General features: G+C 31.7%; 3 protein-coding genes across 10 annotated transcripts; all 3 read left to right on the forward strand.

Moving 5' to 3' along the window:
• Positions 1-2,228: 2,228 nt before the first annotated feature.
• LOC106658483 lies at positions 2,229-5,150 on the forward strand. Its single transcript, XM_014380483.2, has 3 exons — positions 2,229-2,361; positions 3,227-5,108; positions 5,147-5,150. The coding sequence occupies exons 1-3, from the start codon at positions 2,238-2,240 to the stop codon at positions 5,148-5,150; spliced, it is 2,010 nt and encodes a 669-aa protein (XP_014235969.2). The 5' UTR covers positions 2,229-2,237.
• Positions 5,151-6,501: 1,351 nt separating this feature from the next.
• On the forward strand, positions 6,502-10,058 carry LOC106658484 (glutamic acid-rich protein-like). The gene is made up of 6 exons (XM_023463204.1): positions 6,502-6,536; positions 7,109-7,339; positions 7,756-8,179; positions 8,471-8,550; positions 8,844-9,075; positions 9,147-10,058. Exons 2-6 carry the CDS (start codon positions 7,322-7,324, stop codon positions 9,680-9,682), a joined length of 1,290 nt encoding a protein of 429 aa, XP_023318972.1. The 5' UTR covers positions 6,502-6,536; positions 7,109-7,321; the 3' UTR covers positions 9,683-10,058.
• A 1,923-nt stretch (positions 10,059-11,981) lies between these two features.
• Positions 11,982-19,328, forward strand: LOC106658632 (mucin-4-like). 8 transcript variants are annotated; one of them, XM_023463189.1, is made up of 26 exons: positions 11,982-12,284; positions 12,496-12,743; positions 12,825-12,978; positions 13,047-13,160; positions 13,239-13,369; positions 13,441-13,707; positions 13,778-14,065; positions 14,133-14,342; positions 14,413-14,952; positions 15,018-15,305; positions 15,399-15,557; positions 15,625-15,912; positions 15,980-16,189; positions 16,260-16,547; positions 16,617-16,898; positions 16,966-17,064; positions 17,131-17,325; positions 17,394-17,495; positions 17,589-17,687; positions 17,765-17,863; positions 17,940-18,038; positions 18,116-18,214; positions 18,292-18,390; positions 18,468-18,566; positions 18,653-18,820; positions 18,918-19,328. In XM_023463189.1, the coding sequence occupies exons 1-26, from the start codon at positions 12,134-12,136 to the stop codon at positions 18,948-18,950; spliced, it is 4,809 nt and encodes a 1,602-aa protein (XP_023318957.1). In that variant the 5' UTR covers positions 11,982-12,133; the 3' UTR covers positions 18,951-19,328. The 8 variants fall into 8 exon arrangements, with proteins under 8 accessions (XP_023318957.1, XP_023318956.1, XP_023318958.1 ...); XM_023463188.1 differs by having other exon boundaries at positions 15,018-15,557; XM_023463190.1 differs by lacking the exon at positions 18,116-18,214 and having other exon boundaries at positions 15,018-15,557.
• The last annotated feature ends 63 nt before the right edge of the window (positions 19,329-19,391 follow it).

Raw genomic sequence — 19,391 nt, forward strand, 5'->3', positions numbered from 1 at the left:
TTTTGTACGATAGAGCGTATACATGGAAGTTTTTGAGTTTTTACGTTGGCGCGCAATCACGTTGGCGCGCAAAAGTCGGTTAGGCTGCATAGTTTGCACTTTGCAATTCTCGTCTTATCCTGCTTTTGCCATTGTTCCGTGTACGACTATTCATGAGAGGATAACCACGGATTACATGATTTAAGTAAGTGTTTGTTTAATTATCGTAAAATTAATACTATGAACGCGTCATACAGTAAATTTTAATAACGTTTTACGTAATCATTTTATCTTCGTTTGTTTAATGAAGTTAATTTTAGTTTAAACTTGTTCTCTCGTGTGAAATTGTTATTTCAAGTAACCTCAAAAATGTTTTTAAGATACAATTATTATTTCTTTTATCAAGCATTATGTCCTTTGCGTACATGAAGTTGACGAATGGTGAATTCAAAATCACAGAGACAGCAAATATTAAGAAATTCTCTGCAGAAAATCATAATACCTGTAAACAATATATTATAACTGATACAAAGGAGCGTGGAATTGTTGTTTTCCTAGCAGGTAATTTTCGAACAGGCTAAAGAAAAGATTTCTAATAAAAAGTATAATTAAATAATTTTGTATTATTTTTCACAGAAACGCTTTCTGATCTGAACTTGAAAATTGATTTTGATAGGAAGAAGGTGCCACCATCACACCTTATTTTATCTGCTTCTGACTCAAGTAGCTCTGAAGTTCCGGTTACAAAAGTCAACCAAAATCAAGCCCAAGATACTGCTAAGTTGCTGACGGAAAAATTGAAAAAACTTAATCAAAAGGTATTTCATGTCATACACACAACGTTGAACTCACATCCATTCATACTAATCTTCATATTCAACTCATTTATCGATAAACTGACAATTTTCGCAAACTCTTAGAAGCTCTTTGAAACGTGTAGTTAAAATATCATTTACATAGCAGTAGTATTCAGAATTTAATTTTCACTTCTATAACATAAAACTATTTGTGTCAGTGAAAACCATTAACTTTGGAAATTAGTCAATAGAATCTTTTAAACCCACATTTGAAATGACATTTCTTTGACAACTTGAAAGAATGTTTGAGCTGGCAAGTACACTCAACGCAGAGCGTTGAAACCAAGCCGACTGAATGTTGTACAATACTTAGTCACACATCATCCAAGGTTTTCACCAAATAGCTTTTCTTATTGCGTAATCTTACACAATTAGCATGTAAAAAGATGTTATTTATCACACATCATATATCATAATAAACTTTTTGAAATGTCAGATAGTATGTCTACGTATTGTACAACATTCAGTCTGCTTGATTACAATGTATGCGCTGAGTGTATTTGACAGCCCAAATATTTTTTAAAGTTGATCAAGCAATAGATTTTCAAATTTGTTTTCATAAGAGATTATTGACTTCTTTCCAAAGTAAGTGATTCTCACTGGGAAAAATATTTTAATATTGTGAGAGTTAAAATGAAATTCTACCTATCATTTAAAGCAAAGAGTTATTTCTCTTCTGTTTTTGTGTTGACCAATTTTTGAGTATTAGGTCATTGACAATGCTTAATTCGATTGACAAGATACACCTCATCCAAGATATTACTTGCTAATTGTGTCAGATTACACAAAAGGATGGCTTTTTATTGAATAACATTTTATTTATTACAAATCATGAATTATAATAAACTTTTTGAAATGTCGGATAGTATGTCTACGTTATGGTACGTCATTCAATTGACAAGGTTTTTATATCTCTATTTATTACATATCAGACATCTTAAAACTTGATTTGTTTTATAAAAATTGCATCTGCTATTGTTGAAAGAAATATTTTTGAAATTAGTCCAATCACCTGTTTGAAAAGTGCATTTATATGCAGCTTCATGTCCATGGATAACGAGACTATTTTCATATTCCCAAAAAAAATTTTTTTCACTATTACGTAAAGAATTGTACCCTTTCTACGACCTTCTTGTAAATCTGATTCAGGTTAAGTCATTGAAATTCCTGATATAACAATTACGTAAAGAATTGTACCCTTTCTACGACCTTCTTGTAAATCTGATCCAGGTTAAGTCATTGAAATTCCTGATATAACAATACTTTGGAATTTTTTAATACTCGTTACAAATATGTTAATCCATAAAAATACATATGACTCTCACTATTTTAACGGAGTGAAAATCCATCTAGTATTTTAATATAATTATTTTCAAAGGGATTGTCAAAAGTTCAATTACAATGGCGAAAGTAAAGAAACATTATAAACTCTTTTTTTCTGCAAATTACAATCCACGGAATGTCAGCCGATGGACTCGAAACAGATGGGCCAAGATTCTGCTTAAACACAATGAAACATTAAAATGTAAGTGTTAGGGTTAAATTTGAAAATTTTGTTTCCTATAACCGAGTATGGCATAATTATATTGTAAAGTATATTAGATCACGAACTCAGCCTATTTACTGAGTACAATGTACTCAGTCTATGATTTATCACGAGGATCATTACAAGTAACGAGACGTTACTGACGGTTTAGAAACTTAATTTTTACAATTTATATTCACAAGGTATTTTTAAAAATTCAATTCTCATAATTTGTCTCTCGATAATTACTTATTTGTTACACTTCGATTTTTTTCGTCTACTCGATCATATTTGTACATTTATACTCGGTTTTCGACTTAAATTCTCCGTAAAAAGTCATTGATTCCATATAGATTTTGAAAAAATTAATAATCATCGGGTTATATAATATACGTAGATTAATTTATTTGAAATAAAAAAAATTCGATAAAAATAGTTTTGAGTCTGGTATGGAATTATAAACCGTTTTTTTTTGTATATCAGAATACCACTACACCAGTTTGTAATTGTTAAGCTTATAAATCGGACTTGTAATAGCCACAAAATGTGCAACAAAATTATAAATTATTATGTTACACGTATAATTCATAATAAACGTTATAGTTATGTACATTATGTGGCTGAGTGGTCAATGCGTCCAAGTGATAAATCAAAATCGCAGGTTCGATACAGAACTCCCGAAAATTTTCCAAAATACATACAAATAATAAGTACAAATACATTTCGGTCTTAGAGTTACCATTGATACTTCCCACACGCGTTAAATAATGCATTATTAGCTCGGGAAAAAATTTAAATAAAAAATCCACTCAAGTTTATTTCAATATCTTTCAGCGCTCGAAATAATTTTATACTTTTATTTTAGTGAGAGCTTCGATGAAATCTGGTGTTTCTACAAACGATGAAATGAATGCAAATTTGATTACAAATTCAAATGATCACAATATCATTGAACAATATGACAATGCTATGGACGATCAAAACTGTCATGAAATTAACGAAAATAGCGTTGAAGAGATAAATGAAAGTCTTGATTATAGCGAAAATCATTGTAGAGTAGTATTCGATTCGGATGACGATGATAGCGACAGTGATGAAGAATTCTTGAATGGTGATGTCGAAAATCCGAAGGACTCGAATAAACACGTTGTTGATGATCGGACTATGTTTCCTTCATCTGGATGTACAGTAACCGAAGTGATTACGATGTTAAATGCATTCATAATCAAATTTAATCCAACAAAAAAATTACAAGATGCTCTTATTGAACTTGTTAAAGTACTTGCCGGGGAGCAATTCAAGACGTGGAATTACAACTCGTATCGTATTAAAAAACAACTAAATCCTTCTCCGGGGGGGTGTACAAAACATTTTTATTGTGAAAAATGTAATGAGGTTTTATTATCAATAGAATCTTCAAAAAAAATTGACTGCACCGTTGAATGCTCCTCGTGTGGCGATGAAATAGTTTTATGTCACCGATCCAAAAACTTCATTACCCTCAAAGTTAAGAATCAATTAGAAACGTTACTTAATAGACCCGATATTCAAGAGCATATGCGAAACTTTGTCGAAGAAAGAGAAACTTATTTAGAAGATGGTATAACTGATGTTCAAGATTCCCTCAAGTACAAACAGTTACAAATGGCGCATCCAGGAGCATTAACGTTTAATTTTAATACTGATGGAGCACAGCTCTTTAATAGTTCTAAAAAAAGTCTTTGGCCTTTACAACTGTATATAAATGAGCTACCTCCGGAAATCAGATTCAAACATATAATTATTGCTGCCTTAATGGAAACAGAGTCAGAGCCTACCGCTAAATTAATGAACTTGTACATGAAAGAATTGGTAGAGGAGATGCAGCAGCTACGCGAAGAAGGTGTTCAAATTATAAATAGTTTATCTGGTGAAGTTGAGTATGTATCAATCATGCCGTTTACAGGAAATGTTGATACAGTTGCCCGACCAAAACTGCAAAATCGTATTCAATTTAACGGAGCATACGGCTGCAGCTGGTGCTACCATCCCGGAATCTGGATCGATGGATCAATGCGATACGTTTTGCAAAATGAAGATGCGCCGTTAAGATCACACGTCGAACATGTAAGTGACATGAAATTTGCTTTGGAATCAAATAAGTCAATCAGGGGCGTCAAAGGTGAATCGATATTACTTTCACTTAGCAATTTCGATATTGTGTGGGACTTGCCCCCGGACTACATGCACGGAACGCTGCTAGGAGTTACAAAGCAACTACTTAACAAGTGGCTGAGCATTTTTTTAAAAAAAAAAGAATTAGAAAAAATTAAAACGCGAATGCTCAATATTAAACTCTGCCGTGACATCAGAAGGTCAATACGTCCACTAGAGTTCTCTGGAAAGTACAAGGCCACAGAATGGCGAAATTGGCTGTTATTTGTAAGTTTGCCTGCATTGAAAGATATTTTACCACCAGAAGAATTTTTATCGTACTGCTATTTAGTTGATAGTATATATAGATTATTAAAAGCACCTATTACTCCTGAAGATTTACGAAGAGTAGAATACAACTTATTAAAATTTGTTGGAGAAAGCGAGATGAACTATGGTCGTGGTTTTGTAACTTTCAATTTACACTCCTTAAATCATTTGTACCATGCTGTGCAACAAACTGGACCGCTATGGGCGACTTCAGCTTTTCCGTTTGAAAACGGAATATATCTGTTCATGAAAGAAATAAACGCTCCAAATGGCTGTTTACAACAGTTATCGGAAAAATGGATTCGTAAAAATCAATTCCAAGCTGAGTTATCGCATGCAAAAGAAGATGGAAATCGGATTTTACAGTATTGCCAAAATTTGTTTACCAGTCGTTTGCCACTTAAAAACTGTACAATTATCAATGATGCAGTTTTAACGGGAAGAGTCAATAATTGTCTAAAAATTATTGACTCGGTTGAAAAGGTATTAAAATATGGTCCTCGTTTGATCGAAGTATTCCATCGTTGCATCTTTAAATCGATGTTTCTCCACGGAGTTAATTATAAACGTTGCCTTAAAACGAGTGATACAGTTATTAAAACTATCGACGATAGAATTATTGAAATTCACTATTTTCTTATAGTCGATGGAAAATGCTATATTTATGGGTGTGAAATAGAAGTACAAGATAACGATTTCGGTACTGGTGACGATGGGCTGCCTATAGTTGAGCATATGTACAAGTTAAAAAAAAAATTATCAGTTAAAGTCCTCGTAGAAATCATTCAAATAGATCGAAAGATGTTGGTAATTGACAATACCGTTGACGTTTATCTTTCATGCGTGGCCAATAAATATGAAGTCCAATGACTAAATTCTGTACAAAAACGTTGGTCAACTTCAGTTACATTCATAGTAAGTTGATTAAATAAAACCCGAATATCTATCTTATTTAAGCACTATTATGACATGAAAAAACAACAGACAATTTTTTTTAGTCATTCGATTTTACTGAGCATCGACTTTATCATGTATATAATATATACATATATGAATAAATATAGATATTACATACATATATTTATATCTTATTTATACTAGTAGTCGATGATGGGCTCTGCGCGAATTAATTTGTTAAATACATTTAAATAAGTACGACATGAAGTGCTTATTTCAAATGCAGGCTATCATGATTTCAGAAAAAATCAATGTTTTATTGATTATTTAATATATTTATAAATTATCAAACTTTCATTTTCAATCGCAACTCGTTATCATCACCTTCATCATCATCATCATCATCATCATCATCATCATCATAATTACTCATCTCCTTGCCAAGAGAGGGTTGTTTATGACCAAACAAAAAAATTGTATTTTTACAGACAATCATGAGTTCATCCACTTTAGGAACTGACCAAGAAAACGACTCCTTAAATAAATCTCCTCTGAAAAATGATCGAGTAGATAAGCCTACAAGTAAAAGTGAAAATAAACCAAAGAAGAACAGTAATAAGAAAAAGTCAGACATTGATTTATCAAAAAACTCTAAAGAAAATGATTCATCAAAGGCTAATAAATCTAAACCTAAAATAATAGTCAATAAAAAGCTGCCAAATAATCAAAAAATTACAGTACCGAAAAAACAACAAAATAAAGTACAAACAATAAAAAAATCAGAAATATTGAAGATAAAAGAAGAAAAATGTAAGGTATGAAAAAATACAACTTATCACTGTCTTTTGAACGATAGTAAGAAATTTTGAAAAACTGAATCGCTTTCGATTTTCGTATGCCAAAATTTCCAGCATTACGCGTGGTGTGCCACACACTAATACATAGTTTATTTTAAATTTCTCTCAATAACTCAAACTGCTCTTGCTTATTAAGTTCAATATACTATAGAACAATTTTATATTACACCTCAAAAGTAAACTTAAATTAGTACTTTCAAATAAATTATTACAGTTAAAAGAATTACAATTTTCTTGTATAGATGTAGTAAACTACGTGATAGTGTTTTGTTATAACATCGAATGTAGTAATAATGATAAGACTTCCTTTTTTTTTTGTATTTTACTTTTATTGTATTGAAAAACAGCATTTTCTGCGTCTGTTCTTCAACAGCTTTACAACAATGTCTCTCTTTAATTTTGTCGTAAACCGAAGTATTCGTTTCAGTAATAATGTAACTTTTATGTTTCTAACTCACCTTTTTGAAAAAATTTTAATGATTCTAATATTGTTTTCATTAAATTTAAAAACTTGATTTATTATTTTTTAGAAATCCAATTCAAAAGAAGATATTAAACAGATATCATCCAGCATTCCTGATGAAGAGAATAGTAGCAGTAACGGTCATATCAACGTATCAATAGCTACGAATGGTGATCTTACTCTGCCTATATCTTTACCCGATGTCTTGCAGTCGCAAACATCCTACAAAGTTCTTGCACAAACAGATAATTTTGGTAATGAATACGTCAATGAGAATGCAATGAGCGATGTTCTCAAAGTACGTATATTATACATATTAAACAAATACTCGTTAACTTAATCACTCTGTAGTCAAAACACGCTTTCTTATAAACAAATACATACACTGGCTTTGGGTGGGTTCTGCTTAAACACAATGAAACATAAAATGCGTTTTTTGATAGTAGAAGTGTCACTTCTATCTACCTGCCATACGAAGATCAATCTTAAAAGGTTTGAGATCAACTAAAATACCTAGAAATGGTGAAGGCTACTCACAGCCTCACAACAAAGTTATTTTAAACGCTGGCTAGGGTGTATAAATTAATTCGAGTAAGCCACGAAATTGTAGAAAATTCCGTGCTTACGCTCAATAAAATTGCTAAAATATAAAAAAAAAACACATACACAAACTACCTAATTTAACAGTAACTAATCAATTCGATGTTGTTTCAGGATCAACTGAACGTTTCACTTATAAATGTTCCCATGGAGATTGAATTGCAAAACGAGCATATGGGCACTATTAAAACAAAAACAACATTCACAGAAGATTCTGTCAAACCAAAAATAGGTCAGAAAGAAGAAAATAAGAAGACAAAAAATCCGAACAAAAATGACTCAAAGGTGAAAGAAAATCAGAAAAAAATACTCTTCAACGAATCCTCAAAAAAAGTATTGAATAATCTTGATAAGAAAAATTTGAAAAGGAAAAGTACTGATCAGCGTGACCAAGGTTTGATCAAAAAATTGAAAGATGCAGAATCTGTGATTAAAGATTTAAAAACAACTATTAAAGAAAAAGACGATGAAATAAAAGTATTGAGGCTACGGAATGGTGGCCTGCAGGACCAAATATTAGATAAAATGGAAGAATATGGTAAGATTTATTAGTGTACATCTCTTGAAACATATTCAATTTTGAAGGTGAAACAATGTTAAGGGGATTTGATACATAGAACTATGTCATGCAAAACGAGCGATCATTTTCGCGCTTTCTCTCTTTAGCATCTCTTAGTAATTTTTGTTGTACGTACGTTCACAAATGCAATGTTTTAGTTACATTATTAGTAAGAATTAAATTTTCAAAAGAAATAATCGTGGGATTGTTAGTATGACCGTGTATTTGAAAATATCTGATTTATTTTTCATATTAATTATTTGTTTGCAGCTGCTAGACAAATTAATCCATATTGTTCTAGAATAAAAGGAGATTTGCCAATCGGAAGAATCAATTTTGAGACTAACAAGGTAATAAATTTATGTTCTGATAAGGTATCATTCATTCATAAGAAACTAAAGCAAATGCATATACATCAACAACAAAAATTTGCATGTTATTAGTAAACAACTATAAAGATTTAAAAAAAATTTCGATTTTTGGCATACAATATACAATTATTCATAAAAATATTAGTTGTGTACAAATATCATGAACATTTTCAATGTGATCGTATGTATACTTGCACAAATTACATCTTATATGATACCTTACCTAATATTTTTATATTAAAATTAAAACAGTATTTTTAATTTGTAAACAGATATATTGCGGCAATAATTTTTGGCTTGATGCACCGGTTTATTTCGAAGCCGTAACCGTTGCTGCAAGTGGTCTTGAAAAAACACGATTCAATAGATATACTGCTACGATTGCTCGTAAACTTTTCGGTACCGAAATAAAGCAATACAGCGTTACAGGAAGAGCATGCAATTCCGTTCCAGATTCGGTACCTAGACCACCCCTGGATCCCGCTAAATTGATGGCAATTCATAGTAAATAAAATCTTATATTTATTTAATATGTAATATAAAGAATTTGATATCATACATCCTTTGTGTTTTAGATATTTTTCAATTCTACTGCGAAGATGTATTAAAAAAAGATTCGGTAGAAATAACACTTCTGTTACATAAAGTCAATGGTTATATTTCGACAATGATAACTGATGCACGCAGAGATAGAGGAAAGAAACCAAAAGGACCAAAGAAAAATCCGAAAGTAAAAAAGGGTAAGAAAAATTTGAAATCGTTGGCCCCATCAGACTATGAAAGCGATGAAATCTTGAAGAGCAAAGAAGAAAGTGAAAAAGAGGAATCTGATGAGGACAAAGAAGAAAATGACGATATGCTAAATGAAGAGAGTGATATAGAAGAAGAGAAACAGGGCGGAAATGACTCAGAAAAAGAGATTCCTGATGAAAATGACTCAGAAGAAGAGATAGCTGATGAAAATGACTCAGAAGAAGAGATAGCTGATGAAAATGACTCAGAAGAAGAGATGAGTAAGACCAATGATTCAGATGAAGACGCAGATAGTGCGCAAAAAAAGGCAGACGAGGAAAGTGTTCAAAGTGAGTCAAGTGAAGACGAAGATAATTAGTAAATGTAAGATGTGCATTTTGTTTAATATTTTCGTGGAAATATTTTTGTTTTTACAAATACTTGGTACAAATACCTAGTCGTTATTTGATAGACGATCATTATAAAATATTAGTCTTTGAAACTAAATTCAACAGACAAAAGAAAAAATTACTCTTAAAAATTCTGAAGTTCTTTCACTTGATTAGAAATTTAATAGATAAATTAAATATATTAGATGTCCGTTTTTGTTGAATATTTTTTTTATAAAATATTTTATTTTTTAAAATAACTAATGACTACAAGGTATCGTCATTTGATCGGCGATTTCCATAAAATACCAGTCTTTGAAATTTAATATAATAATAAATTAAAATAAAAAATTACTTGAAAAAAATTCTGAACTTTCAGAATAAATTAAAATATATGTTTGTTATAGATGTAATATTTTGTTTTAGCAATATTTTTAAATACTTAATAGATAAGTTATTAAAATATTTAATATATTTTAATTTAATAATAAGTTAACAGTTGACTGTAAGGTATCGTCATTTGATCGACGATTTCCATAAAATACTAGTCTGTGAAATTAATATGCTAGAAATTAAGAAAAAAAATTACTCAAAACAATTCTGTTCTTTCAGAATAAATGAAAATTCAGTCCGTTTGTTAAAGATGCCAGATGTGCATTTTTAGCAAAATTTTGAAATATTTAGTATATAAGTTATAGATGCAAGATGAGCGTTTTTCGCTAAATATTTTTAAAAAAAATATTTTGTTTCATTGAAATAATTTTCAACCATCTAGGTATCATTGTTTAATCGACGATTGCCATAAAATACTAGTTCGAAACTACATTTCCTGGAAATCATTGATGGGAAATTACTTACAGAAATCTTTTTAGTTCATTCAGAATAAATGAAAATTAGTATGTAAGTTAATGACGTAATACACGCTTCTTTGTTAAATATTTTATATATGTTATTTTGTTTCATTGTAATATATATCGACTGCAAGGTATTGTTATTTGATCGACGATTGCCTTTAAATAATAGTCTGGAAAACTTATTTTGTTACGAACCAGAGAAGACTAATCATTATTAAAAATTCTGTGGTTCTTATAAATAAAAATTCGCAATAATAATATATGATTATTTATATATTACCTTTAACTATTTGTAGTATTTACTATAAGTTGGATGACTCGTGTAACAAAAGTATTTATCAATTTGGTAAAAAATTAAAACAACTTGATTAAATATGCAGTTTTTATGTTTTAGCAAAGCGTCGACTTTGCTAAATTGTTGTACTGATTTTTGACGGTTTAAATGTACGAAATCAATTTTTTGAGTTTTAACGCAAGACTAACTATAACTCTTTTGAAACCAGTAAAGATCGACTTCAAAACTCATGAATTTAATTGATAAATTCGACACCGTTACAAAACACTTCAAATTTGTTGGACGTGGATCAATATTTCCTTACCGCATAAAAACCTATTCATTCTGGGTTCCTGAAAACTTCGCCAATAAAAACCAGTATCTTCGAAATGAGACTTGGCTGATCGGGAGAGAAACCAGTAAAAATTAATCACTTAACTGGACTTATATAGGCTTTCGATTCAGCCACATGAATATTTTTTCTGCTGGTATCAAGTCGGAATTGCAGGTGCAGATACCGACTTAAAACGAGTTAACCTTTTTTTTTATTGGTTTCATCTGGTTGCAATCAACAGGGTGGAGCTGCTGCGTAAAAGAGATAAATTGAAAATGAACGCTATTTGCGCGCTTCAACCTTGAGAGGATTGGCTTATAAATGTAAACATTGGTTTGAAGTGTCGGACCTCTACTAGTTGAATGCCCTCTGTTCTATATGATTCTGCCCTATACATAATAAATCTATCATATAATTATGATTCATTTTTTGTCTTTGCTTCAAGTACATTTGCTTAATGCCAAGATAAGCATGGTATTGTTTAGTTATGCGATGCAGCCCCTTTTATACCAAGGAGAAAAAAACATATTACAGTAAAAAATATCCCCCAAAAAATATTCAAGTTTGTAGCCTCAATTCCGAAATGTTCATACAAGATGAAATTTTTATTTTTCACAGTGACTTCGTGAAAATATTAAATAATGGTGCTCTTAATTAATAATCGGCTTTTCAAAACATAAAAACGAGCTTATAACTTCATATTTATTTTCAGCTCTTTCTTGAGATCGGCCCATATACATAACTATAGCACAGACCAAAACAGCTGGACTCGGAGGGGTGATGTGAGCAACCGTCGCGCGCTTTAAAACTTGTACAAACTTGCTCAGCGTCAGTTAGAATCAGACGCGGATCTGGGATGTTGCAAAGTATTTGCTCCCTGTTTACTTATTTTTTTACAAGTGTTTGACACTTGAAAATATTAGAAATATTTAAGTGAACAGTTTTAAAATTACTCGGTAATTAGTTGAAATAAGACATCATGGATCAATTGTACAAATATAATGGTATTACGTTGCGGCGTATGAACAGAGTGCAATTTAAAGAGCATTACTTTCAAAGAAAGCAAAAACGAAGCCAAGCCTTCGATGATCAGAGATTTTTGATGGCATGCGATGATAGCTTCAATGAAGGTAAGGTTTTATTAAAGTTGATTGTCGTAATAATTTCACGATTCATAATTTCACGTATTTATTTCGAATTTACACCTTTATTTGTCGACCTAGCACAGAAACGTAACATTTTTGCCTCTAAATATGAAAATATACGTTTCTGCGCTTGGCCGGCGATCTTAAATTTTTATTGATTATTTTTGTTTGAAAAATTGTATCTTATTCTTAACAGAACAACCTGAAAATGCTGAAAAAAAGTTACACTCGAACATCAAGTGCCGAGGAAAAACAAGAATCCCCGTGAGATGTGTTTTTAAAACGTGCGATGGGGCACGAAGGATACTCACGTGTGTAACAGAAGAAAAGCCAAAGCCATTTGTTGTCGGAAAGGTTCGACATAAAATTCATTCCCCGCCATTTTTACATAATCCATTGAAAACTTCAGAAGCTCAAACTCCATATTTACCTATGACTTATCAGGTACATTAATTTTTTTAATAAATAGACGATATGTATGTAACAATTCATAATATCAAGTGTTTTTTTGTTTTTGTCTTATAGTCTGTTATTCCGGAAAATTATAAATTCACCGCTCCAAAAGGTCTAGCACATTTCAAATATACAACTCCAAAGACATCCGAAAATTCGCCATTTACTTTAAAATCTTTATTATTACCTAGAATTAAACGATTTACTAATTCTCCACTGGAACAAGGTAATGAAAAAAAAATATCTACATTAAATATATGTATTTATTTTTTGATCGAAAATGTAATATTTTAGAACATACTGAGCGAAGTTTACATAAAGTTAAAAGAGAGTTATGGACTGACGAAGAACCACCAATTTTCGGAAGAACTAATGTTGCTAAAGCCCTTGAGAAAGAGTACAATAAAGGTATGCCTGGTTTAAGTTTATGAATTAAAAAATGTTACTTACATATTTTGTACCAGTTACATACATTTGATTTTATAGATTTGGATAGTCAAGATGGGGTAGCTATAGTACCATCAACTTCAAATTCCGTTCAAAAAGTGTGCACCAATTCAAAAATCGACTCAGAAAAAATTGAGATATCGGTCAGTTTGAGTTTCGAAGTCGAAAAGGTAAAAATTTTCATTAATTTTAAAATAAAAATTGTCAATAAACTAAGTGTTAAAATTATTTTTTGCTACAGGATGAAAGCTTCGTCGATAGAGCAAATATTTCTTCGAACGACGTTCGGAAAACTAAAAAAGCTACACAATATTCATCACAAATGGATGAACTTCAAACTTCATTAAAGTACCTTGATGCAGACGCCGATAGGGAAGCAGAGAAAGAAAATGGAGTTGAGGCTATTGAAAAAAGTATTAATCGTCTTAATGAATTGAAAAGCAGCAAACAAATTTCAGAAAGTTGTGTGCCTACAAGATACCAATCGCATATCCCTGTTAAACATCATGTGAGTAAACATAATTTTACTTCTTCATCTAGTTAAATCGATCGAGATAAAATAAACGTTCTTATTACAGGGTTCGATTTCGATGCATGAAGGTATCACCAAAATCCAAAAAATTTCATCAAGCTCAACTGAGAATACCAAAAAAGATACTTCACATCCATCACAACTAAACCAAAGCCTAAATCACGCATCATCTAAGAACTACGAAAGAGAGACCGATAGTGATGAGGAAATCGAAAATGAAGCTAAGACAGTCGAACAAAGCGACTATCTGTTATATGAATTGAAAACCGTTAAGCCCACTTCTGAAAGATCGGAGCCTTTAAAAGTACAACCAAATACCAAAGTTAGTCACAAAGTAAGCAGACAACATTTCATTTTGACTAAAATTTTCGTTCGCACTGAAACTAATTTTATTTGTTCAGGGTTCCCCGTTGATGCAGAAAACCGTTTCCGAAAGCCCGAAGCGTTTATTAAACAAATCTTTGAAAATCAAAATAGCTACTCCACATCCATCGCAACTGAATAAAAGCTCTGCTCACTTGTCATCTAAGAATTTCGAAAGAGAGACCGATAGTAATGAGGAGATCGAAAATCAAGCTAAGACAGTCCAACATAGCGACTGCAGACATCATGTGAGTAAACAAAATTTGACTACTTTATCTAGTTAAGTCGATGGGGATGAAATTAACGTTCTTATTTCAGGGTTCGATTTCGATCCATGAAGGTATCACCAAAATCCAAAAAATGTCATCAAGCTCAACTGTGAATTCCAAAAAAGATACTTCACATCCATCACAACTAAACCAAAGCCTAAATCACGCGTCATCTAAGAACTTCGAAAGAGAGACCGATAGTGATGAAGAGATCGAAAATCAAGCTAAGACAGTCGAACAAAACGAGAATATGTTAGATGAATTGAAAACTGATGAACCTACTTCCGAAAGTTCGGAGTCTTTAAAACTACAATCGAATACAAATGTTTGTGACAAAGTAAGCAGACATCATCTCATTTCCATCGAAACCAAAAAAGACAGTCCACATCCATCGCAACTGAATAAAAGTTCTGCTCACGCATCATCAAAGATCTTCGAAAGAGAGACCGATAGTGATGAGGAGATCGAAAATCAAGCTAAGACAGTCGAACAAAGCGACTATCTGTTAGATGAATTGGAAACCGATAAATCCATATCTGTAAGTTCGGTGCCTACAAAAGAACAATCAAATACCAAAGTTAGTCACAAAGTAAGCAGACATCATCTCATTTTAACTAGTAATTGTTCCCATTTAAAATAATTACAAATTTTCAGGGTTCCCTATCGTTGCATGAAGGTTTTGCCAAAATCCAAAAAATTTCATCAAGCTCCACTCTGAAAACCAAAAAAGACACTCCACATTCATCGGAGCTGAATGAAAGCTCTGCTCACTTGTCATCTAAGAATTTCGAAAGAGAGACCGATAGTTATGAGGAGATCGAAAATCAAGCTAAGACAGTCGAACAAAGCGAATATATGTTAGATGAATTGAAAACTGATGAACCTACTCCCGAAAGTTCGGAGCCTTTAAAACAACAATCAAATACTAATGTTTGTGACAAAGTAAGCAGACATCATCTCATTTCCATCGAAACCAAAAAAGACAGTTCACATCCATCGCAACTGAATAAAAACTCTGCTCACGTTTCATCTAAGAATTTCGAAAGAGAGACCGATAGTAATGAGGAGATCGAAAATCAAGTTGAGACAGACGAACAAAGCGACTATCTGTTAGATGAATTGAAAACCGTTAAACCTACTTCTGAAAGATCGGAGCCTTCAAAACTACAACCAAATACCAAAGTTAGTCACAAAGTAAGCAGACAACATTTCATTTTAACTAAAATTTTCGTTCGCATTAAAACTAATTTTATTTTTTCAGGGTTCCCCGTTCATGCAGAAAATCGTCTCCGAAAGCCCGAAGCGTTTATTAAACAAATCTTTGAAAATCAAAATAGCTACTCCACATCCATCGCAACTGAATAAAAGCTCTGCTCACTTGTCATCTAAGAATTTCGAAAAAGAGACCGATAGTAATGAGGAGATCGAAAGTCATGCTGAGACAGTCGAACATTGCGACTTTCCGTTAGATGCATCGAAAACCGATAAATCTATATCTAAAAATACGGTACCTACAAAAGAACAACCAAATACCAAAGTTAGTCACAATGTAAGCAGACAACATTTCATTTTAACTAAAATTTTCGTTCGCATTGAAACTAATTTTATTTGTTCAGGGTTCCCCGTTGATGCAGAAAACCGTCTCCGAAAGCCCTAAGCGTTTGTTGAACAAATCTTTGAAAATCAAAATAGCTACTCCACATCCATCGCAACTGAATAAAAGCTCTGCTCACGTGTCATCTGAGAATTTCGAAAGAGAGTCGGACAGTGATGAGGAGATCGAAAATCAAGCTAAGACAGTCCAACATAGCGACTGTAGACATCATGTGAGTAAACAAAATTTGATTACTTTATCTAGTTAAGTCGATGGGGATGAAATTAACGTTCTTATTGCAGGTTTCAATTTCGATGCACGAAGGTGACACAAAAATCCAAACCACTTCAAGGAACTCCGTTCTGGAAACCAAAACAGATTCACCACGTCCATCTCAACTCAATAACAGCCTAATTTCTTACATTAAATCTAAGATTTGGGGATTAGTTACCGATAGTGAAGCAGAAATCGAAAATCAAATCGAAGATCGTGTCGAGCAAAGCGTCATGAATGAATCAACAACTGGTAAACTTATTGCTGAAAGTTTGGTTCCTTCAAATAAACAATCTAATACCAAAGTTAGCCACGATGTAAGTAAACACCATTTTACCGTCATCTTGTAAAGTCGATCGTGTTGAAAATAATTTTTTTTGTTTCAGGGATCAATTTCGACTTTAGGACGCATCCCAACTGACATACGTTTAAGTCACTCTCAAAGAACGAAAGATGATTCTATACATCCACTGAGACTAAACAAAAGCTTAGGTGATCCGTCGTCCAAAAATTCCGAAAAATTTCAAGTTAGACAAGCGGAAGTTAAAAATCATGTTTTTACCGATGAACATTGTGTCCCTTCATCGAACGTATTAACAACGAACAAAGCCACTATAGAAAATTTGATTCTATCAAATAAAGAATCAAATACTAATATTTGCAACAAGGTAAGTAATCGTACTTCTTCTAATATCTAGTGACGTCGATCGGGTAAAAATTTATCTTTAATTCCAGCCCTTAGTTTCGATGTCTGAAGGCATCCCCATAATCCGAAATACTTCAGAATGTATGATGCATTCAAATAAACAATTGAATCATAAAATTACTGGCCAGGTAAGCTTACTGTTTTTTCATTATCTAGAATTTTCATCCCAATGTAAATCATTTTTCAATGTTTAGGATCCAATTACGTTTTCTGAAGGCGTTTCCACCTTTCCAAAAATTATCATCGAATGTACTCGTTCCCCTGAGCGAATTGCAAAAAAAATAGAAAAATTATGCGATGGTTTAGATGAATGCCCAATTACTGTATTGAAAAAACCTTCAGAGAAAATCATGAAGACAGAAGTGATAGACCTGGTTTCAGATGAAGAGGTTTGTTCAGACCAAAAGTATTTTTTTTTTTTTTTGATGTTTTAAAAATGAAATAATCTTATCTCCAGGAAGAAGATTCGTACAAAACTTTTATTCAAAGGGTATTAAATAACTGCGCGAAACATCAACGATTATCAAATGCTTGTGCAACTTCTCCACTTTTAAATTCGGTGAATATCTCAACTCATCATTATTAATTTTTTTGTAAATTTCTTTTTGTGTATATCATATATATAATACCTCAATTGTTTCATACATAATAGAAAACCAACATTAGTCCGGTCGAAACTCCAAAAGTTGTTAGGCGAAAAAAAAGGGAAGCATCTGCAAACTCTTCACTGGTGGCATCTCATCTTACTGCAGTAAGAGTTGTTTTAATAAATAATTTTTTCTCTATTGAAACACACACATAATACGTCAATTATTTTATACATAATAGAAAACCAACGTTAGTCCGGTCGAAACTCCAAAAGTTGGTAGAAGAGAGAAAAAGGAAGCATCTGCAAACTTTTCATCATCAGCTTTACCTCACACTCCAGTAAGAGTTGTTTTAAAAAAACATTGTTTTTTATTATGGCACGCATATAATATTTCAATTATTTTATACATAATAGAAAATTAACATTAGTCCGGCCAAAACTCCAAAAGTTGGTAGAAGAAAAAAAAAAGAAGCATCAGAAAACTCTTCACTGAGGCCATCCCTTGTCACTCCAGTAAGAGTTATTTTAATAAATAATTGTTTCTTTATTATGTTACACGTATAAAACTTTTATTATTTTACACATAATAGCAAACCAACATTAGTCCGGTAAAAACTCCAAAAGTTGGTAGAAGAAAAAAAAAAGAAGCATCAGAAAACTCTTCACTGGGGCCATTCCTTCTCACTCCAGTAAGAGTTATTTTAATAAATAATTGTTTCTATATTATGTTACACGTATAAAACTTTTATTATTTTCTGCATAATAGCAAACCAACATTAGTCCAGTCAAAACTCCAAAAGTTGTTGGAAGAAAAAAAAAAGAAGCATCAGAAAACTCTTCACTGGGGACATCCCTTCTCATTCCAGTAAGAGTTATTTTAATAAATAATTGTTTCTTTATTATGTTACACGTATAAAACTTTTATTATTTTATGCATAATAGCAAACCAACATTAGTCCAGTCAAAACTCCAAAAGTTGTTGGAAGAAAAAAAAAAGAAGCATCAGAAAACTCTTCACTGGGGCCATCCCTTCTCACTCCAGTAAGAGTTGTTTTAATAAATAATTGTTTCTTTATTATGTTACACACATAATATTACACACATAATAATTATTTTATGTTTAATAGGAAATCAACATTAGTCCGGCCAAAACTCCAAAAGTTGTTGGAAGAAAAAAAAAAGAAGCATTAGCAAACTCTTCACCGGGACCATCCCTTCTCACTCCAGTAAGAGTTCTAAATCTGCGCAGTCGAAATGTAGAGGTTTCTCCATCTCCTAGCAAGTCAACACCAAGGGTAATCAATAACTATATAACTAATATTCTATAAAATACAAGTTGAACATTTTTTTAAATTGATGTTTAATATTGAGTTTTATTGTTCTAAATTACAGAGACGAAGAAAAAAGGATGAAGTTAGAGTTTAAATCAAGAACAAAGAATTGAACTAATATGTTTCGCAGCTTAAGAGATTAAATATTGTAATGTATATATGTTTATTTAAATTTTTTAAATTTGATTATGTATATAATATCTATTTATTTGTATTAACTTGTAGAATTTGTTGAAAAGTATTTGTATTAAAAGTTCGAAAAGCGTCGAGTGAAAAAGTATTTTTGTTTTAAAATATACATTTGTATAGATACAGTAAGATTCAGAATACAATTACTACTTAAAATTTTTTATTAAGTCGTAGACTATTGAATGAATTTTTTTGTTATAACATTTTTTGGATTATTTCCTTAAAATTTGTTATTAGTAGTACATTTTACCAAGATTTATCAAATAAATGATCGAACAAAATTTTTCTTGACCATTATTAATCACAAAACTCTTTAGTGGACGGTTAGTATGAAAAATAAAAACAC

This window comes from Trichogramma pretiosum, unplaced genomic scaffold (assembly GCF_000599845.2).
Source record: "Trichogramma pretiosum strain Unisexual culture from Peru unplaced genomic scaffold, Tpre_2.0 scaffold28, whole genome shotgun sequence".
Lineage (NCBI taxonomy): Eukaryota > Metazoa > Arthropoda > Insecta > Hymenoptera > Trichogrammatidae > Trichogramma > Trichogramma pretiosum.